General features: G+C 39.1%; 1 protein-coding gene across 6 annotated transcripts in view; it reads right to left on the bottom strand.

Annotated features, from left to right (window-relative positions):
- Window positions 1–23,619, bottom strand: part of LOC135172146 (potassium voltage-gated channel protein Shal) — a 76,631-nt gene that overhangs the window by 38,351 nt on the left and 14,661 nt on the right. For all 6 annotated transcript variants that reach the window (XM_064138447.1, XM_064138455.1, XM_064138446.1 and 3 more), the window contains exon 2: window positions 4,921–5,083. In XM_064138447.1, coding sequence (XP_063994517.1) covers window positions 4,921–5,083 — 163 coding nt within the window. The remainder of the gene's footprint in view (window positions 1–4,920; window positions 5,084–23,619) is intronic.

Here is a 23,619-nt window from a genome sequence, read left to right as displayed (position 1 = left end):
TGAAGAGAAAAACTTGGTGGGCATCTGAAATTTTCAGGATATGATTAATCCATTGTTAAGGATTTATCCTAGTGTTTGTTCTACGTGTCGATTAATTTCTTATTATCGAAAAACTTTTGGTGCTGAAACTGTTGTCTTAACGTCTTCCATGTCGAGCGCAAATAATCATCAAAGAATACCCAAAGAGTGAACCTCTACGTCATCCCTCAATCATCAATATTCGTGAACGGCAAAAGTCACGCAAAACCCACCAGCCGGAACATGGCAAACTGCCGTCACTTTGCAAACACTCACCCTCGTAGAGAACATCCAAGTAATCATATAACTGGAAAACTATAACAGCTCCTGAACCATATACGCTGAATTATGACTCAACTTGATGTCAAACTTCACAACAACTACTCGTTTATCATTCAAAGGACTCGACCTGAGTATGTCCACGCCAGTTAAATCTACCTTAATACTTTGCGAACTGTAAATTTATAAAGGTTAAACCGTTTTAGCACAGACAAAAGGTCACGCGATAACGAAATATCTCACTTCAGTTGTAGGGTAGGGATGGAAAACTGTAACGTAGAAATACATATCAGACTTTCTCATTCCGTTGTTAGTCTAATCGTCCAGAATCATTACAGGCATATCATTCTTTTGGGAAAAATTTTATGGCCCTGAGTGCACAGTCACGGAATGGCCCTGTGAACGTTAACTCGTAGATTAATCTTTTCCGTTAAATTTTACGTCAGTGAGAATTAAGTTAACGGCACTTTGCCGTTCATTACGTGAGTGTTGAAAATTTCTCCAACAAAATTTATTTATCCCAGCCCAGAGAATTGCAATTGGATGTTGAAATGTGCTGCAATTTCTGGGAGTGACAGTTACACTAGCCTTAACAGTTCTCAATGATTTATATTGTTTGGTCCAAGTTCATACAAACGGAAATATTCGGGTTCAATTTGTTTTTAATATTCATCTATCTGAGATGGAACAACGAAAACAGTACCATCCTGCTTGGTCACACCTCGAAGTTGATTTTTTCGAGGCAACATATGTCCGAGAAGCCCTTTGGTCTCGAAATAAAAGTCAACCATTTTCCATTCCCGAGCGGTACTTCAGTATTGAACACCAGTGCACGATCCCTCGTCGCTCGTATAAATCGAAACTTGTTCTCCCATTCTGTTTTATTTTTTTTTTAAGAAAATAAAACCGAGACAAATAGACCTTTTCACACACGAATAATGAAGTCGGTTAAAGGGCGACCTCTCCTATCGCATTTGCACTCGTGCTGCGTGTGAAGTGCCGATAGCTTTGAATGAATCGACTGGATTTCATATCACGTGATTGCAATACGTTTGTTCTGGCCTTGAATAGATAGTCTGATTTATCAAGCCGTCAATGACGTTGTATTTAATTCTGAGCTGTTCATGCTGCCATCACCTGGATATTTTAAGCGAATTTACTCTGAAAAAATTGCCTATCACTCGGTAATTGTGAAGCGAATAGTTATCAAAGTATTCGACGTAAAAAATGGATCGTTATTTTTTTTTTTTGTTACAATTACCCGGATATAATGTATCACTTTATGAAATCATAAAACCCCGGTATTTACAAACTCAATGACAAATATCATCGGTATTTCGGTTACAATTCAGTTATTTATATATTTCAATCGTCAACTCATGGTTGCGTGTGGAATAGTGGTAATGAACCATACTGTATAGACATTGGATCAACGCCAAAGTAAACTCGCTCACTGTCCGTAGGATCGACATCCCTGACAACCATCCATACACGATACTTCCATTGCACTGCGGTCATGGGCATATGAGCGTAAAACCTAAGCGTAAACAGCCACAACGGCAAAAATGAAGTGAAAGAAAAAAAAACTATAATGTGCCCGATGAAAAAAAAAAAAAACGGAAAATACAACTGCCATAAAAATGTGCATGAGAGGAAATAACGACAGATCCATAAATTCCCGAGTCGTTCGATAATTTTATTGATGCAGAAAAATAGCCGTGGCAAACTGCCGCTGAAAGCCTCCAGCTGAACATATTTTCATTTTTTATTTTTCGTTTTTACCCCCACAGGAATTCACATCCACCGACCCTTCTCTAGAATTTTATGGCCTTGCGATAAATAAAGAGCATTTTTAAAAATTTCGAAATCATGAATCCATCAGCGGAGATCGATTGCGGATTGCGTTGAAAGAAATGCTTTTAGCTGTTCTATTCTGTCACTATTTTTGATGCGTGTTCACATGATTTTAGTTGATACATTTGTGGTACTGAACAAGCCCGAAATCAAGCCAAGTCTCGAGGTCTGAGGTCTGCTGACTTCAGATGTATCTTTCTTTCAAATATCTGTCTACAAGGTGACGTCACAACCACTGAAAGTATTTCGTTTTCCCTCGGGGGAAAATATTTTATGAAAAATCATACATTTTAGTGTTCAAATATCTCTTCTTCACCATTCGTCACATTAATCCTCTTACATTTCGCATAAAAATGATTGCTCCTGATATCCTTGAACTGAATTTCCCAATTCCCACTAACTATCCTCCCGAATTATTAATTCTCAAAGACGCAATTGCGTGAAATTGGAATGGAACTGTACTTCATAAAATTGCAGGAGAGACACCAGCAATTTCAGCAAATAATACTCAACAGTTCGCTTAAATTTCAAAGGAGTTTCACCAACGCAACTTAACGCTACTAACCCGAGGATCGATACCGTACCGTTAAAAGAAATGCTCTGAGATGTATTTGTACAACCGCGGGAAAATGAGTGAGAAGCGCAATTTCAGAAACGCATCCCCTAGATTATCTGGCTTAATATCCTGATATTCAACAGTTATGGAGCAGTGTATATACATAGAAGTTTGCATTCTCCCCGGATATATCTCCTCGCAATGGTTTACAGTGGTGTATAAAAGGAGGTGAGTTAATGGGACAGTCGTTATCCCTGAGCTTTTCCACGATTTTCCGCCTGCGCGATCGTTCAGTGGAGACACTAACTGTTCCGCTCTTCAAACGTTAAGGAGATTTCGATACCGATGGCTCCAGTAGAGAGTCGATCATTGGGGTAACCAATCTGGTTATCCGGAATGTCACTTTTCGGAGGTATCCGATGGGACTCTATTGGAGGCAGTCAACCTTTACGAAATATCGACGTTCGATTTTACATAGCGAACTTGGGGGGATTTCTTCGAGACTATAAATCAAGGTGAAATATGGTAAAGTATACACCTCATGAAATTTATGATTCTTGGGTGAATAATGAACGGGATAATTCGTCATAAATTTTGACGTTTCACAATTGCAAAGTACGTTGAATTTTTATGGAAAAAATATGTTACACTCAGACCCATAATTTTCGTCAGACAAAACACCGATTGATATGAATTTCTTCAAGTGGAGCCGGCTTGACTTATAATAACAATTATTTATGCCAATTCCTTAATTGGGTTTATAGTAATAATACCAGGGGAGTAGTGAAATGTGAATGTTAATCAGACCGCAAGCATCCCCTTGACATTCATTTTACGTTTATTTTCCATTCTCAATCGTTCCACAAAGCATTCCCCGTGCACTTCAATTTCGCCCCTGTTCCTCCCCCCCCCCCCGGTCGCCCCTGATTCCGCCTCACATTCGAGTTAAACATTGAGATAAACTGGTCTCTAGTACGCTGAATTTTTTTTCCCATCCACTTAGCAAGCTCAAACTTTTTACTGACATGAAACTTCATCCTTTCGTTGGGCGGTATTCGGCATTGAGTTTCGGGGAAAACTCGTTGTCAGGATTATATGGGAGCCGGTGGATCTCGGCAGATGATTTTGCCATCGGGTCACTTGGATTAGTCAAGCGCTGTAGAAAAGTTATGCAGTTTGGTTTTAATCAAAACTTTCGAATGGAAAAAATTCATGTCCTCCCTATTGTTATTTTAAAAAATTGTAATCAACTCCTTTTCTCCAGCTCAACCGATTAAAAATCTTTTCCAGATTAGATTTACCGATGGGTTTTTTGTTTTGTATTTGTCGTAACCTCTTTCAACTTTCATGTAGATATTTAGCTTTTTTTTAATTAAAATGTTGAATATTTTTTAAAATTCAGTTATTCGCACCGAATAAAGGATAAATTCGACTCCTCCTGACATGAAATTTACGTTTAGGATTTTCAATGTGAATTGGATCAGGAAGCTATAAACTTTGTCTGTATCCTTCACTACAACATTGCATATCAAGTTCGGAATCTCTCAAGAAAATTAGGTAGTTTGATCCTCGAAGGGAGCTTGCTAAAGATAAAGTCAAGAAAATTCCTCAGGCATGGGAAAGGGTTCAGTAGAATGGGTTGCTTATCCATTATCGTCTATTCTTACTCACTGCATCTAACTTGGAGCATGTATCGGACATATATATCACGAACAGTGGGGCTATAAGCACCGGGTTCCTTTGAAACGACTCGAATTCGAAACTTATGGGTGAGTGGAGCAGACGTTCTACACCCCAACAACAATATCCCACCATCAGTTATCAAGACAGACCGCCGATAGCACTGATCACAACCGGGATTTTCGTAAAGCTCGGGTGTAAATTATAAATATACTGTGGAGCTTAAAAATATCGTTAGGGAAAATTTACATCGACGTGTAATAAATCACTTCCTTCGAAGCATCATTTCCGTCCTCAAGAAAATTGCCCCTGAATATTGGAAGGGTTCATAACAAGAGAAAAAAAAATTCAGGGAAATTCACCGAACTAAGGTCTAGCGTAAAATGTAAAGGATTTTCCCCGAGTTCATAATGCCATCCACTTAAAATCCTCAAAATAATTGGTTTCCGATTAAATTAACGCTGTAATATTCCCGACGCAAATGATAGGAGGAGAAAATTCAGAAGCCGTTAATTATCAATTAGTGTACTCACCCTCTGCGCCTTTCTCTTGTCTGCCCGTTGATTCTGATGATAAATACGACTGAAGTTACTGACAATGACAGGCACAGGGAGGGCTATCACCAGCACTCCGCTCAACGAGCAAACTCCACCCACCACTTTTCCAGCGATGGTTTCCGGCACCATGTCACCATATCTGGAAAAAAATGTTCGAGTATGTGTGTTAATTTACTTACAATTATTTGCTTTTCTTCTTCCGAACGGAAGCCCTTCAAAATGTTCCTCAGTTTTCCAATTTTTGTTGCAACCTCTTTTCATTTCATGCAATTGTTATTCAGCTGTTGCAATCCACACTGAGAAAAAATTTTTTGCTCAGCACATTCACTTGCCAATTACGAGAGTTAACACAGTAGTTATGTTATTCTATTGTAGATACTGTAGGGAATTTGGGAAAGATCCGAGTGGACGAATCCTTGCAGATCTACATGGCACTGGTGAAACTTGATAAGTCGACTTATCTCGCTCCATTCATTACGAGATTATCTGGAGAATTAATGGTTCTTACATACAATGTTCAACTGCGGTGGTGTAAAGCAGGGGAAACACCTATTTACCAGAAGGGTAAATTCCAGTCAATGGTAATTTTCCCCGGGAACATGACAATGGGTAGCTACAATGTAGCCATTCCCCCAGTGTCTCTCTAGGATTAGATACCGCAGTTGCTCGTGTCCTGTCAATTTAGTTAAATGAATTCAGTCCCAAAGATGAAAGAAAAAAGTCCACAATGTGTGAGTAAGGACAGAGACCCACACGATATAGTACTTTACCCTGTCTTCCACCACCATATTCACCACTGGTGTAGCACTTCTCCTAACAGGAAAAGAGTGGATGATAATATTTTTTACGACTCCCTGGTAACTTTCAAAGCACCACTGTCCCCGAGTGCTTTTATTATAGAGCTAAGCATTTTATTCTAAGATTTTTGTTTTATTCTCTGTGGATTTACTCACACAGAAAAACAATTCTGACGAAACTCTTCACAAACACGTATAACATTCCAGAAACTCAGCAAAAAGAGGATAGGTCCATTTTTATAAAGAAGGACCCCAAGATCCCAGTGATGTCTTGGATAAAAAGAAGTTTAAATGCATTCTGTCTGCAGATAGATTTGCATAGATCTCGAGATTAGATTTGCCCGAAGGTCTCTATAATTCATCGGAAGATGAAGTCGCTGATTGATCGAGGTATAGATTATCGTTATGAATGTAATCTCACTGGAAGCCCTTTTCCAATCAAATTATTCTCTTCGATTTCGTCAAATTGAGGAGAAACTGTCCGAGACTGGGATCATCGATCGGAAAAAAAATCTAATTTTTCAGCAGTCGCAATTTGTCGCTCCCCTGCTGGGAATAGGTTTTTCCCAGTCTTCCTTTTAGCCCTAAACTCAATGGTGCCAGCAACCGCTCTCTAGCCCTAGAAGCTGAAAAAAAGGTCCCTTTTTTTTCTACGTATCCCAAAAATTATTAATAACCATCAGACAAATCGAGTCTAGCCTGTGCGTGACTACAATTCTGGAGAGTTGTGTGTACATCCAGGAGAATATTTTTATCCCTAACGTTGGATGTCCGGAGGACAGGAGCAGACGGAGAGTGAAGTGACAGAGCTGAGAATAAACGAAAATGTGACGCATTTCTTCCCCGCGTCGACTGGAGAGATCTCACAAAATGAAAAAAAAAGCTGGCACGACTTGATTCTTATCAAGTTGATAAAATCCCCAGTACGTAATGAATCATGAGGAACATTTGTTTTCCAGGAAACGATGGAGAAAAGGTGGAATACAAGTGAAGGAAAACTGGAGCACCGGGTCAATTATAAAAAGATTGTGGCATCCAGTGGATTCCAATCGAATGATAAAATTCCTCTCTCAAATTGATTAATCGAACATTCCTGGTTCATTGCTCCCTTTTTCACGGGAGAGGAAGATTTCTTCGTGGGCTGAGATAGAGAGGGGTTCAATTGGGTCAGAAGTTTTGGGGGAAAATTTAATTATTCTGGGGTGAGCTGAGGGACATCAATTAATGATAATTAAAAGACATACCAGAAAATCTGTCGGGTAATAGAATTCGTGGCACCAGAAGATTATGGAGGGATTTCAATACCAGATTATTTGAGGAAAACTTTTGCTCGGTGAACAGACAATTTGCATGGAGTTTCCGGGAAATGGCGAATTTAATTATTAGACTTTTTCGGAGGAATGACTGTGATTTGCGAAATTCTTGTGATGCCCCTGCACAGATTGATTTCATGGGATTTTTCAATCCACAATTGGTATTTGAGTTGGAGATTAATTCACTTCTCTCCTTTCAATGAACACGAATTCATCCCATTGAGTTCTCTCTTTCAGTCTCTTACTCAGCCATAACTTGGTAAGATAAAATCCAAGTTATCCTTACCGGCTTAATCCTTAAAACAGAAAGCTCCAATCTGTCAGACTATCGGATATACTCGAAGTTGAGCTGGATGCGATCCACACACAGGAACGGAAAATCTTCGGAATTCTAAACATTCTCCGTAAAACTCTTCGAAAAGTTTGACATGTCGTACGCCCATTTTCCCTGAGTTGATGTCAGAAAAACTATCCCATCAGTTGCACTCAATTTTCAGCTCCACCAATCCGAGACAGAACTTGACAACTGTATAAGCCCCAACTATTTCTGCACGACTGGATGTAATAGTAAATTGCAAAGTACTAATCAAAGAATTGATTCCACGAATATTGCAAATATTTCAAGCTATCGAAACCTTCACATTTGAACTCCAAATATCCATTCTCATTTTTGTTTCACTTGTTGAACACGGAATAAATTTTCGATAAAAATTAGATCTTTGGAGAAACTGTCAGGCGAAATAACAATCCACCACTTTTTAAGTCAAGTTTTGTTGAAAAATTAGACTTGTGAGGATAATTTTTGTGATCAAATTAACATTTGTCCCTCGTTCACCTCCTGAAGATCTAATTTTGACCTAAAATTGTTTTCCACGTCATGGCGACTGTCAACAGCATCGAAACTGATAAATTGTGGAAGCAAGTAGTAACAGCCCGCTCCCAACAGACAACAATTCCATTCCTGTATTGTTCTCCAGCATAATCTTCTCGATTTTCAGGCACAAACGTTCGGGCCGAAAAATGGGATTAAACGAGGCACAGAGGAGCTCATCTGAAGCGTGAAATTAACAAGATTGCCCACCCGGTGAGCCAGTATCACGTTCAGAACTGCCACGTGAAAAAAAGGGGCATGAAAACGATGGGGTGAAGGAAGAGGGGGAATGGCATTTACGCGCGCGACACCTACGTGAGAGGATTCGCCAATTGACAACGAAAAAACTTCCTCGCAGCGAGGGATGCACTTGATACTTTTGAAATTTCATGAAGAAGCCATCGATCCAGAAGTCCCCGGGCGAACGCCCGGGGGGACACGTTCAGAGCCTAAAAAATTTCATTTTCATGAAACCGTGAGTGTCTCTCACTTTGATCCAGTGATGAATAGAGATCGCTTTAACCAGATCATGGAAGGCAGTCAGGAAAACTCTAAGGAGACGGGAAGGCCATATTTACCCTGAGAGAATGGCAGAGCCTTTGATCTGCTGATGCTGAAGAAGAATTCAATGGGTAGAACGGGACTTGGAAAATTTCCCTGAATTAAATTCCAGACAAGAAGGGCAAGAAGGACTAGCAGATACAGCCGAAGCCTCAGACAAAATTTCTGGTGATTTATTTCTTGAAATAATTCTGCAATTGACGGAACTGGGATGTTAAACACTTTTCAATCGAGTTCCCCCAATAAAAAAAAATAATAAATAAAAAAGTTGATAAAGGGCCAATCGTCACACCTATTACCACAACTGATTAGAATCGATTTCCATTCGGCTGCGAAATCTTCCGAGTTTATCGAATATTTTTCTTAACCAATGAACACTCCAGTGATGACGACGTTGAAACCTAATAACAATCACTTGTGACATCTATAGCAGCATTTTAGGGTGGGTTTAATGCAACCGGGATTGATCGCGAAGCTCTACGAGCATCAGAATGGCACTCGCGTAATCACGGCTGTGCCCGCGATACCTCGAATTAGTGTGCCACGAATGGCAAATTCCCAAGTGAGTACATTCGTGAATTGATTCTGTGTTGACGTGTATAGTGTGCCTTGTCGTCGGTGTGCGCCCGACTTAATTCAATAACGGATGCTCGACAGGGTCGTCAGGAGTGCTGGGGGTGACTGGAGAAGAGAGATGGGCGAGGACAGAGGGGAGTGGAATGATAGAACTGGGTTCCGATTATGATTGGTTCCCTCGTCGAAGCGGATATCCGTCCAGAATTGTTGCAGGGATCCAGAATTTTCATCTTGTTTGAGCAGTTCGACGTTATGACGGCCATTAACTAGAGGGAATCACCAACCATTGAGGAAGGAATCACGAGAATATCAATGAGAACCCAGGATTTTCAGTTAAAACTTGCAAAATATTTTCGGGAAAAATATCTCAATGTTGATTATGTCAAAGAACAATTTTCCAGATTTACTAGAATTTTTCAGATTGCGATCATTATTTTAAATCCATTGAAACGAATATTCAGTCTCCATTATTGAACTGATAAAAAATTAAACGTTTCATGAAGAAACTCATTAATGTTTCGCTAGAGAAATAAATAATCTTGGGTTCTAAAATAATTTAGCAGCAGATGTTCATATTGTTATTGGCAACTCCATAACATTGAGGAATTTTTCAATTCTAGGGACTCGACATTCAGGAAAATATAAATAGATAAAATGTAGTCCTAGCTATTCATATTCTCATCCCAAATTTAATTAAACTCGGAAATTCTCTTCGACCTTTATCACAATGATTTGAAATTCCGTTAAATTAGCAATGGAATTTCATAACCTTCCCCCTTAATCGGATGAAATGCTGTTCACCTGAGAGTTACGACCAAACTATCCATGAATTTGATTTCTTTTTACCATACCCTACGCGCTAATGAGAATAAAAAATAATTATGGAGGAATAAATCTCCTCTCATTGCCATTCCTTCCACGCATTTTCCGAGTTATTAATTGCTACACCTCCTCGTTAAACATCAGATTTAATGTATGCGTTGAATGTTTCCACTCTCCACAAAATACATGAAGCCGTTCTCCCCTTTTCCCTTCGTTCCTCTTGTAAATGTGCGCTGCAGACGGCGAAAAAATCCCCTTCAGTGCCTCATTTAGAAGCGCGAAGAAGAAGAAGACGAGGTGTCGGCATGTTAGTCGGTTAAAAAGGTCAAAAATGTCTTGAGACCTGGTGGCTCTTCATCATCTTCATAGCGCACATTGGATTCTCCGTCGGATGCCACCGTGTTGTGCGAGACGCTCCAGTTAATAATATCATTGAGAACTTGCCAGATGGATGATGATGTACGGTGAGATGAAGAGAAGGCCTCAGAGTCTGTGGGCCCCTTTGTCCGACACAACGTGACGACAACGGAAGTAACCCACCAACCAATGGAACCACTGTTACTGCATCACAAGGCCAACTTCCGGCAGTTATGAAGGTTCTTCTTATTATTGATGTTATCTCACTCCTCTGCTCAATATAACGCGTAATAATTTCTACTCGAGAAGTCGAGAGTTTTTTCAGACAATTATTCGATCTGAGGTATGTGAATCTCGGCCCAACAATGGGATGGAAATTTAGGGGAATAGATTCTTGGGGGATGGTATCTGGAGCAGAGATACCTGGAAATCTTTTGAATTGTCAATTCCAAACTTCTGTCAGATAATTGTGACCGTTTTAGGCATTTGAGACTTTCCCAGAGAATTAGTGAGGAAAATGACACATGGTTCAGTACATATGTGGAATATAAATACCTTCAAATGCCTATTTATCTAAATAAAACGATGGAAACATTTTTTTTGTAGACAATTCTCCAGATTTAAGGCTTTACGCGAGAGATCATTATGATTGATTTTTAGGTCTAGATTTTTATTGAGTTTCCATGGAATAGCATATAAATGAGTTGTCAAAAGCATATATACCCCTCCATATATAAAACCCTCGCCTGAGCATCGTCGAGAATAAAGACTACCGAGTCATGAGTCGAGCTGCAACTGAAATCGTTCTCAGAATGTGAGACCTCTCGGTTGAACGCAAAGGTAAAGAGTTAAATGAAGCAAATGGGAAAATATATATATAATATATAAAGCATAAATAAAACGACGACTGACAAATTTTTGGGGATTTCTTGGGGTCTCAGCGAGCACGAAAGAACTGATCTCTGATAGTTTCCACAGCCAGAGCCTCGTTCGCCCCGTTGAACAATCGGAGTGGTGTTTTCAACTGCAGAAAAGTGAGAAAACTGGGGGTTGGAGGGCAGTGAAAAGTAAAGGGTGAAAAAATGGCAATTCAGAGCTGAAAGCTTCATGTCGATTATTTGTGGTAGATTTCACTTGACTAGTTTCTTCTCATGTTCTCTTCATTTACGATTTCTTGGTGGAAAATAAAGGTTTTGCAATAGTCACTAATGATATTGCTCGAATTTTAAAGGTCATTTATGTACCGTTTGTAAATTTTCAAATGTTGCCAGACTGAAAGTCAATGCCACCACTTTTTGCGACTTGTCCCGAAGTGATTAATTCGAATTCAGCAACACTATATTTTTAGAAATTCGTGTCAATGAGCCCCGCTTGTCCCATTTTCGCACTCATTCAAAATTATGATTCCTCAACCTATTAGGACACAAATTAATGTTCCTAAAACTAAAAACAATTACGTATTTCGTCTCAAAGTTTTTCAATAAAAAAAATACCAGCCTACAAACTGATCTTTCCAAACATTAAATAATATTTTTCTTACTGCTCTATTTTAATTTCAATGCACTAAAAATTACACACCTTCACTTATATGCCCCAAATTTCAGTGATAGAATTCTTTTTTTTTCTATACCTAGAAATTTCCCCAGAGTTTTAGTACTTTTAGTCTCCATAAACCCCAAACTTTCTTCTCTACCACGAGTTACTTAACACCGATGGGTTGGGTAAGAAAACTGAAAGCTTTCTTTCATCTTCACGTTGTAAGTATTGTTTTGAAATTCTTTGACACATTTAACAAATATAAAAATGACAAAATAAGTCCAAATATCACGACAACTGCTGTATTTTTTGGATTATACGTCTCCTCCAATTTAAATGTCGGCGACATGCATTAGGAATCATCGCGCCACGCGTCTCTAGTCTCTGTTATATTTGTACTACACCTCGCAGTGCTCTTCTAAAGATAGATATTCTAATCCGGCGTGCCTTCTGGCTCTCACCAGATCACCACCCTCCCACCCCCTTTCCCCTTTCTACTTGTCTATACTTACAACTTTGAAGTCATTTTCCCTCGACCTGCCATCACTCCGCACGTCAGAGTAATTTTTTTATCTCAGTGAACTAGTAACTATTACTTCATCATCGATGACCTTGACAAGGTCCATTACCCCCACGCAAGAGAAAAAGCATGTGGGGCATTGCATTTAATGCCTCCCACCCCCTTCCGTTTTTTTCCAATTGGAGGACAAAAAAATTGAAAGAAATACAACAACTACATTTTTCAGTGCTTTCGTTGCACTTCGGAGTGAAAAAATGCCGTGAAAATTCATGTAAACAAAGGGGATTAATACCGCAAAATTTATTGGAGTCCTCCCTGGCATCTAACCCCGACAAAAAAAAAAAACTCAATTTATTTGTCTGCCCTCGTGCACAGTAACCTCTCCCGCCTCGTTTTTGTTAATACGAAAACTAGTTCAGCTGCACTGGGGCACCTGAACAACACCCCAAAGGGCTTAAATACCTAGAGAGGGCTAACAATGGATGTAGACATTTATGCACACTGTAATCGGCGAAATAATCGTGCATATAGTCAACTCGAATGGCAATTCCCGAGTGAGAAAATGACTGCATTACGAGCAGGAGTGAACCCACTTTTTCTGTTGGGGATATACCGTACTGGGGAGCATTCACGTTTCATTCAGAATTATTCTGTAATTTTACTAAAAGCTTCGGTGAGATGGAACAAAATGAAGTCATCTGGAGGGGAGAAAGCTTTTTACTTTGAAGGAAAAAATTATAAAAAGTTTGGGAATAAATTGAAGAGTGAAGAGGGAGAGAAAACATAAATTGCCGGGTAACAGTGGAATTTATGAAAATTTGACATATCAGAGGGAAAAAAAAATAAAGTTTCAATTACATTCTCCTCATAATTCGGTTTGAAAAATTTGTTTTTCATTTTTCTGTGGATAATATCCTCGGAAAATCCAGCAAATTTCCACTGAAAAATTTAATGTGTTCCCTCTCATTCAATTACACTCCACGAACAATTCTACCGTCAAACCTATATTTGTTCATCAGAGGTAATTTTTACCGCACCCTAGGACAATCGCATAATATTTCTCAAGTGTACCTCAAAGTTCACCCTATGATGGTCAACAGTCTAGTTAATTCCCGAACTTTTCATAAAATGTTTCCCCCGAGTCTTACCACATCGCTACCAAATCCCCTAATGAACCCCTCCATCCAAAAATGAATCCAATCCATGTGCTTTCATTCCGTAAACACATCTCCAATATCAACTAAATTAGGTCATTCATGACAATAGCTAGGGACTCCATTCCAGTTTCTCTTTTCAATGAATTCAGCAAACTATGGAAACCCCTTCAAACTCTCTTGAACTCCGAAAATGCCGAGTTGATCAGCTGAAGCCTCTTCGCACATACACCTTCCCTCGATTCTCCGTAGAATAGTTTTCCCGAAACTGAATAATTCACTCATTACTTCTTCCATCCTCGTTCCATGCCCAACTATTAGCTACCTCAACGAGGACAATGTCATTTGTCTCACGAGCATAGTCACCAAGAAAGAACTCAACGCACCTCTCCACCTCGAATATAATTCAAAGGCTCACAGAACAGTGATGATTACAGTGCAAATCGGTCTGAGGAAATTTACACACAAACATTTCGCCCACGTGAGACAAAGACGTCAAGGTATCCCACCGCGACAGTATGTTACCAGCATTCACCAAAAATTTTATTTCTAAACATACAATTTACTTATACGCGAGACTGTGTGGTACGATGCGTGATGGACCACGCGAGATGACAACAGTTGATGCTTTTAATAGCACGAAAATTGAAAAACACATGTTCTTCTAGTTCTCGAGTATTACACGTGATTAATTGAACGAAAATAATTATATTTTCCTGGTAAAAAAAAGCTCAACACAACTCTTTAATTTTTCAACTTGTAAAAGAGATGATTAAATGGAGTTTCATGACCTGAAAGATTGTCAATTGTAAACAGTTCTGCAAGCAGTAATGGTTCACTGAAATTTCTGTCTTCCAGATGATACCAAAGGGTCTAGGGGAAAAATGGTATCTTTAATTCCCCTGAAATTTCCGGATATATTATCTCTGAATCGAGGTTGTATACGGATGTCTGAATTTCACACTAAAACTAGTCCAACAAAACGAAAATTTATGTAAATTTGAGAAGAACAGGTGCCTCGACATCCCAATGTGTGTTGAACATTCAGACAACTTCTTAAATTTTATCCAGACGTTTTTTAATGTTTAAAAATGTCTACAAAGGGCCTATGAAATTTAATCACAGGGTCCACCGCAAAGAATAACTCCTATAAATTAAAATACACTCTCAACAATTCATCTCCCCAGATTAGAACCTCCTAACGCACTCAAAAAAAAATCCCGAATGTAAAATTGAAGTGAAGAAACCTGCAGACGCATTACCATGGATATCCCATCTTGATATGCCGTATTGCCATTCAAATCTCAGTCCATCGATCTTGAAGCTACCGAGGTGAGTCAGCAAGAAGTACAAGAAGCAGACGAGAAAAAAAAAGCGAAAGAGCGAGAGACGAAGATAAGAATGGAAGAGAAAGAAAATTGGCTTGATCGAACAGAGTGCACCTGGCTCGTCTCGTCCCATACAGATTTAGCTGGGGGTCTCAACCACTGGCGCTATACTGGGCCACTAGACACGTTACAAATAAATGGAGAATCGTGGCAGGTGGTTTACAAATTCCGTTAAGGAAAAATACCGAATAGCTAAGCCAAATTCGTATCGCGGTCTTGTGACAGGGAATAAAATTAGATCGTCTACATCGCCTTACCGAGATGCCAATCAGTAAATTCTTCAGTTGTAGGTATTCTCATTGTTTTTACCTCCACCTTCATTTAAACTCTTGCGATAGTATCCAAAACCATTGCTATTACCAACCGGATGAATAGATTTTTTTTATTTTAATTTGAGAAAAGAAAGCTCAGGATCTCGAATACTGCAGTGGAAGGGCGTCGGGGAAATGTAATTAGCCGTGTGATTATTCCACTACAGATAGGAAAATTTCGAGGGGAGAATTGAATAGATGTGCATACAAGGGAGAATTTTTACAGAGGTTGAAGATGACGAAGTCTATTAAAAAATAAATTCTGTTTGGGTAATTAATATTCATAGGAGAACGGTCAACTAATTGTCCAGAAGAGCGTGTTCATTTCATGCATACGCCCAGAGACTAATTAGTATAATTTTTTCCCCGTAAAAAGGTAATTTTAATGTGAATAGGTTGACCACTGATATAGTAAAAAATGTTGAAGACAAAGACATCAGGAAAGCGATGAAAATTAATTTATGTTGAACCATTATTTTTGTTCAACTAATAAAACCGCAGTTTCGATTTTCGCTCAGCAAAAAATGATTGCGGGAGAGAGAAAATCCTTCCATGGTTTACCTCAAGGAAACTTAAGGGTTTCCCCAGACCGTGATCCCTCAAGATCGTTCCAGCACCACGTGCCGGGTGCAGTCAGGCAAGAACTAACCAGGAAAAGTAAAAAAAAAAAATTCCGAAGGGGATAGGAAGGTGCTCTCGACGAATGGTCTGCCATTAGGGATAATTTCCCTCGGAAAGCTCAACAGGGTTGGTGTAACACTTGAGTGAGGAGAGAAAAAAAGGTGGATGGAGACGGGTGATAAAAAGATACGAGTGCTGCTCTCTCGTTTGAGCTCGAGTCGATGACTGATACGAGAGTGCTGGGATACTTTGATGTGAGGCAGTTCATTTTTTTTTTCTCTCTCTCCTCCATTCCTTACCTCTCGTCAATCTTATTCGTGCTTACATCACGACGAGTGGAAAGATATATTAAGGTTTTCGAATTAAAGGGAGTCCATTACAATTGGGGATGATTCAATATCTTCAACCCGGGTCCTACCATACTAGAGAGAGAGAGAGGAAGGGTAACAAATAATAAAAAAAAATGAGATTCATAAATTTGAAATTTATAAGAAAATTGGAAGAAATTCCACGATAATGAAAAATTAACGCACTTTTGTACAACGCATTGGCTCGAAGGTCGGCCCAACCCAGGTCCGACTATACCCGTGACCATCACAAGTGAGGTAAGGCCAATGCTCAACCGAACCGCGGACAATACTGGGCACAAACTGGCAATTTCATCGAAACTGAATACAAATAAAAATTTCACGATTTTAGTTTCTAAATCTCAGTGAATGTTTCTCTTCCGTCAACTGTCCAACAAAATGAGCCATTATTTTTTTTGTTAACAATAGAAATCCACTAATTTGTAAGATATTAGCAGCACATCTGTAGAAGATTCACAAACTTATCGCCTATTCGTGAACACCTCCTTAGAATGTAGTTCACAAACTGAAAAGCTCTTTGATATCACTGAACGCGTCGCAACTGGACTATTGCCAGCAGAGAATTCCCTCATAGTTGAGGATAGATAGAATTGTGGTCGAATGAGGACCGAGTAAAGTCCTAAATCAGTGGGAAGGATGAACCCTGGGGCAATTCTATCGTGAATGTACGTAGGTGTCAGATAAGGAGAGGGATAATACACAGAGGCCGCCCGTCACCTTTTGAATTATCAAACTTGAGCCAGCTGGGAATACATGTGTGTGTCTGTGGGTGAAATAATTGAGGCGTAACAATTTACGGGGCTTAATGAGGAAGGGCAGACTGACAACGGCTCGATGAAGCTCAGGAGCTTTTTTTCTATAGAAGTATCGTATACCATAGAATGATAATGGGTCAAGTGCATGTTTTTCACTGAAATAAACCCTCAATCGAACATATACATATATACATATATAGATATATAGATATATATATATATATATAATTTTTTTTCAATTGAACATTGCGAAAAAAATAATAAAAAATCCCAATTTTTGGTGCCTCACCCGTTCGCCTAATTTCAATTCACCTCAATGCTTTCAACAATTTTGCAAATATTCTCGTAAATATGAGGTTAAATATGAGAGTAATTTCGGAAAATTGGATTGTTGTTTCTCTCTTATTTCATCTTCATTATCGGACTTCATTATTTTTGTATGTCGGGGGGAATAACAAGAGGGAGAAACTCCGGTAAATCGAGGTGGTGGCCATCAGAGCGCGAGTCAAGATCATAAGTCATTGTCAGAGTCAGGACATTGGAAGAGCTACAGCTGCCTCGATATCGCGGGTAACGAGCTCGCACGTTAATTCACGTGAAAACTGCGGTGTAATAGAGTATCCCTGCAGAATGGAGTTCAAAATTCGCTTGAATTGAGAGGGCAATGTTCGAGGGTGTGAAGGCAGTCGTGCGAAAACCATTGACTCCTTCATTTCCGAAGTTCTAAATGAAAAATGAACGAGTTGAGGTAGAGGTTCGCTTTCAGAGCATTCAAACAGACGGAACATTGAAGAAAATTCAGAAGATTACCCCCAAGACTATGGCCTTGATCATAAAAAATATGATCTATACTGAATTGACGACATTTGATCGTTCCAACACTCCTGCACTCATTTCAATGTGGAATTTCACATGCGAAAAATAGTCACTCAGTGGATAATGTTGCATGAGCGAGCGATTGAATATTCCGCACGTAAAAGTAAATTTTAAGAGCCTTAAACCTCGACGCAATCAAAATCCAAAACTGCCGGAGCTTTCACCCCAACCACTAGTGAAGCGTTGACTTCCGGATCCGGATATGACGCTGGATGAGAGCCAAAAGTGGATTCAACGGACCCCACCATAACGTTTCATTCAACATCAAAACACTCAAAAGATACCGTAAATTAGTGTCAAACAGAATTAGCTGTACTATGAGGGAATAAATAAGCAAGGGATTAAACCGATCTGACAGAAGACATTATTTTCGCCGATTATTTACGTTTATAAAAATAAACCACACCATCCGCTGTTCAGTGGACGTAAATATATCGTCACGATAATCTCCGGATTAAAACACTGAAATACAATTGAATGGTACAAATAACAACTCATTACATTAATGAATGGACAACCGGTCTAAGATCCACCAAAAGGGATCTCCGATGAAGAATTCAACAGCTTATATAACAATTCTCAGGTCCAAGTAAACTAAAGGTTCTTCTCTATCGAAGAATAACAACTTGACAAAAGACTTATTTCGTTATCATGAAATAATATTCGACTTAAATTGTTCTCTCCGTGTCATTCTTATCTCCTCCCCCTTCCCACCACTAGCCATCCCTTTCTTCAGTGACTAATAGAGAAACTTGCGAATAATACGACTCCTTATCACCATTGCCCACCGACTTATATCAGACTCCTCGAATTGCCTTGATAAATTCACTATTTATCTTCTCATTATAACTCTTCTCTCGCAGCCGTTGGCATTACGAATGTTGGTCTTTGAATTGTTATGAATAACTCAATGTTCCAGAACAGTTATTGTTCTTGAAGAAACTCCCAGTTACTCCGAAAACTGGGTTTCTGGACTTTGCAACATCTTGCTACGCCGATAGTGCGTGCGTAGCCCCACCCTTAGTTCATCCCGTCAGATCGATACAGAACGAAGGTGAGTGAGAAAAGCCGACGGGGAGCACCCGGGGGAGGTCACAATGATAGAGAAGCCGGTCCAGAAAAAAAACTTTGCGACACGGGAAAAGAATGATTGAGCTGTGGGACAACCCTCAGATCCCTCCAGCCCTCCAGCCCTCGTGTTCTTCGAAACTACATACCTCGAGGCTAAATCCTCTGGGCTTGCCTTATTCCATGATGTGGATTTTCCGGGTTTGCGTAGTATGAGAATTTCGAGAATTTATGTTATTGTTGGGGTGAGAATAATTATTTTAGGTGTCACGTTAGGCGGTGATGATTAATTTTTATTTTATGATGTTGAGGTTTTCATTTAACGCGCCCCAGTTGTACTATCGATACAGAGGATTTTCTCTTGAAATATTTTCCCAATATTTATTTATTCCCTAAAGAGAAATTTTCTATCTGAGATGTTTAACAGAAAAGAGCGAACCTGAAGACAATTAAATTCTCAATTCCCTCCAATGCTCCTTGAAAAATGTTTTTAATATTGTTGAAGACTCTCTTTGATGCTCAACATGTCGATCAAATTTGCCAATAACCTCCTGAAAAATTCATGTAAACCCCCTGCACTCTGTCATTGTCAAAAGTTGGCTCCAAAATAGCCCAAGCAAGGTCAACTTATTTTTTTCAAATCAATCAGGAGTCCGATTCAGATCTTCGTACGTGGGTGTGAAGCGAAACATTTGTTGTTCCTTTACAATGTAAAACAAGTCCCCAACTCATGTCTCAAACCCACTTTGTAATTTTATCGGACTCCAGATAATTGTTCCAAACTATTGATCACGTCATTAACCCTCTGTGTTGACGAGTAGACGCCCCTGTCATTACAAGTCCCCATCCCCACTCCTACCATCAAAGTATGAATCAGCCTCTCGCCTCCCAGGATTAATGAATTATCATTTCCATCGAGGTCACCGTGAATTTCAATTAAGAAAAGAAATAATAAATGTTCCAGCAATAGACAAACATCACGTGAAAGACTCACGTGCCTCTTAAAGTCGTGAAATTCCTACCCTATTCATTCTATCACCTGCTGTCACGACACGAGATCACGAAATGCATGTCCTTGTTTGCTATCATTTTCATACGATATGAATATCGACCAGCAATAAAAGGCACTTGTGCCTCAACAGGTCTGACGTGTTCTTCAAGAAGTTGGAGAATGAATATATCAACGATAAATGTATCGGCACGAGGAAGAAGTTAGCAACTGGCCCACACATTGCCAGCCCTTCTGGTATTAATCTGACATTGGACAAATCGAAAAGTGATAATATCGGGTGAAACTTGCTTTCCAAGTCTTGGCCAGGACTTCACCAAACTTTAGCTTGAAGATTTGTTACTAAAGAAAGGAGAGCAAAAAACATCTGTCCTAACACCGTCATCCCACTCAATGTTCTACACTGATAAAAAGGATTCATTATCACTAACTAATTGACTTGATTTACTCCATTTGTCTCTTGAAGAGTTGGAGAAATATAACCCCTTAGCTCAGCCCAATTGGTCCATTTTTGAGCTGGCAAAGTTAGTCATACCAATCTCCAACTATGGATTGCATCATTCGACACCATCAAGAGCAACTCCTTGGGAATCACTTATTCATACTGTCTTAATAATCCAATAGCTAGTTCTAGAAATCCATAACTAGAAACTGGATTATTCTCGACATGAATCCATCAACTGGATTTGTACCCCAACCGTGAATGCCATGTATAGGTATTATTTCAGGGTCACAGAGTTGTATTCCAGAGTTGGAATACCTAAATCATCGAAATTACAATGTACAAACCTCTGGGTTTTCAGGGTGCAATCAAAACTTGGAAATTTTAGGTGTTTATCCTTCAATGTTTGTGGAAACGACCTCGCACGATTTAGTTGCTTTGGTACATTCAATCCTCTATTCCTCATGCATTCACCAAGCGATGTTGTAATGAACTATTTATGGGAGAAAAATTATATTTTTCCAATTTTTACCAAATTTTATTCCCCGAAAGACACTCACGAAGGAAAGAAATTATATCTGTGGATTTCCTGTCCAGAAAAATACACAAATAAATACTTTCATTGAAAGTGGAAGGGACGAAACCTAGAGCTAGTCATCCTCGACATTTACCGTCCCCTGACTTCATTCAAATTGAATAAAAATTTCAGATGAAAGTCCATCCCTATGAAACTACAAATTAATATTGAATCGATTCCACCGAAATCTCTTCTGTTAATGGGAAAGCCCAAAACTCATGCACAAAGCAATCAATTTCACTCACTGAATGTCGAAGTTTTGGAAAAATAATCCCAACTAGCCCTGAGATCAATGCTGGCAGGATGTCATAAATACCCACAATGGTCATGTCATCCGCTTCATGATAGTGATAAAGAGTCGTTACCCACTGGATCATTCAAGATACCATCAGCAATTTTTTTCTACTGATTCGATTTTCGCATGCAGCGATAAATACTCATGAAAATCAAATTTTGCTAGAAGCTAATCGAAATATCTAATCGGAGTTAGATATGCTTGGAAATATTTCGAAATATCCGGAATATCAGCAATGTATGATTTGTTTGTCCTCATTTTTGTATCGAGAAGCAAATAAACGCGTTTCACGTTCCGACCATATTGTTTATCATAAAAAAATAAAACTATGAAATAGTTCGGTCGTCTCCTTTTTATGGTAGAAAAAATAATGACGTGGGAAAAAAATTTGCACGTTGTCCATCTTCTTTTTATTACAAATGGAAAAACACAAAAATAAATTGCAAAGAGAGGAGAGGATCCGAAAATTCATGTGAAAACTCGCTGTTTACATCCGTTTGAATATTCCATAGAACTCAAAAATAATATTATTTTCAGTTTAATACGTATCATTCAACAACATGTGCATCATTCACACTGGAAATATCAAAAAGTTCTCTAATCCTTCGTGACATTTGGTATCAAGTATTTTATTTATTTTCAGACCGCTTAATTTTCCAATGAACCAATTTCCGAACATTCAGATAAAAAAATGTTGAGAACGTAAAGAGATAATAATCGTCACCACAATCTTACTACGTCTTGAGCCGAACATTTTTATTTCGAAGGACGAGGCCAAAGTCCTCCCTCGACGCGTACACGTAAAAGCCCATCCAACCCCTTAACGCATTTCCAAAATGACCGTTACTTTACCCCTGGTCAATCTCAGGTTATCGGATAGTCCGAGGTCAATGGGTGATACAGCTCGAGTCGATTTTCGATGATAAAATTGGAAGAAGAGAACGGAAGAGAGGGAGGAAATGAGGGCGAAATAATCTCAGGATAGAAGACATTTCGGGGATGAAAATACCCGTAGCCTTTCTCACCACTTTACGGCGCTGTAGCCACGACGTGAAAATACCAGGATATTTCTTTTTTCTCGGACCGTTCGGAGGTAGATGAAAAAAATTGGATGTCAGAAATGGGAATAGCTGTCTACACCATTTTCATCTCTTCCTAAGCCCATCCTGGATTTTCGTGTCGATTGACAGAAAGAAATGTCACGTGATTTTCGGAAAATCTGGGAATTATGTGATAGCCTCCGCAGTGTCATTTCTCCCAAAGAACTAACAGGCGATTTTACCTCATGACAATATCACGAAAATTGGTGACGGAATTTTTGAATTTGAAAATTTCGCATTGACTGATGTTTACAACTGCAGATCACCGACATGTGCCTGGAAATAAAACCTTTCTACCCATTCAATTACCTATTGTTCGAAACAATTACCTATTCTTTGAACGGAATGCGTGAAGTTCAAAAGCTGCGCGTGGTATCAATTCATGTTGCAGTGAAGCTTTACCCTGTATACGGGACAATATGACCTATTTTCAACGCACGTTGTACAATCTCCAATTTCACGAACCTAATGCATTTTATCTGGAGATTTCCCACAAATTATAACTTCAATAACTCACAGCGATTCGATATCCCTCAAAATCTACAATTTGATAGTACGTACGTATGGGGTATTTATCAAACTGACCCAGATCCACCCCCAAGTGTTTGAAAATTATCAACTTCGCAAATATTTTTCACCATTTCACCTGATTTCCTACATCCCTATCCCAGAATAGGTAGGACATCATTTATTTAAACGAGAGTTCTACTTCTGAAAATACAATTTTCCCAGGTCATCAATTTGCGTTCGAATTCATTAGTAAAATTTAATGGACAAATTCGTTGGATGAAATTAATTTTTTGGTTTATGATCCTAATAATTTCCTCGCGTAACGGTAAAAATCGGAACCTATAAATTTACATTATTCCCATGAATATCAGAGTTCGTAATGCCGGCACTTTGGACCTTAAAAAATATTAAAAAATGCGACACAACAATAGCAGTTCAATATAATGAAATACTAAAGGTACTATCGCCTTCGGATTAATTTTCTGCGGATCCACAAAGTCCTGAGACAATTTTACTGAACAGTACGATAATTTTTTTCAAAAAATCCTTTCCATGTGGTTGATTCACAGCTCCATTCCCTTCATTAAATTAACGTTTCATCAGAAGCGCACGATCGGAGTTTTATATCTTCATTATATCCTCCCCTGAGTTTTTAGGGCTCATTTGCACGAATGATTGATTGAGACGAGGGCCATCACGATGGCAAACGCCCGTGGCGTTGATGTCGCCCCCTCCCTCCCTCCCTCTCCCCCCATTTATGGCCTTTCTGCTCTCAATTGTTTATTGTTTTCGGTTATTTATAATGGCTTTCATTGCCAGTGATAATACGATCGACGATAATTATACCT

The sequence above is a fragment of the Diachasmimorpha longicaudata genome, chromosome 2, assembly GCF_034640455.1.
Source record: "Diachasmimorpha longicaudata isolate KC_UGA_2023 chromosome 2, iyDiaLong2, whole genome shotgun sequence".
Classification (NCBI taxonomy): Eukaryota; Metazoa; Arthropoda; class Insecta; order Hymenoptera; family Braconidae; genus Diachasmimorpha; species Diachasmimorpha longicaudata.
The sequence above is the reverse complement of the archived record's forward strand: the minus strand, read 5'-3'. Positions and strand labels throughout refer to the sequence as shown.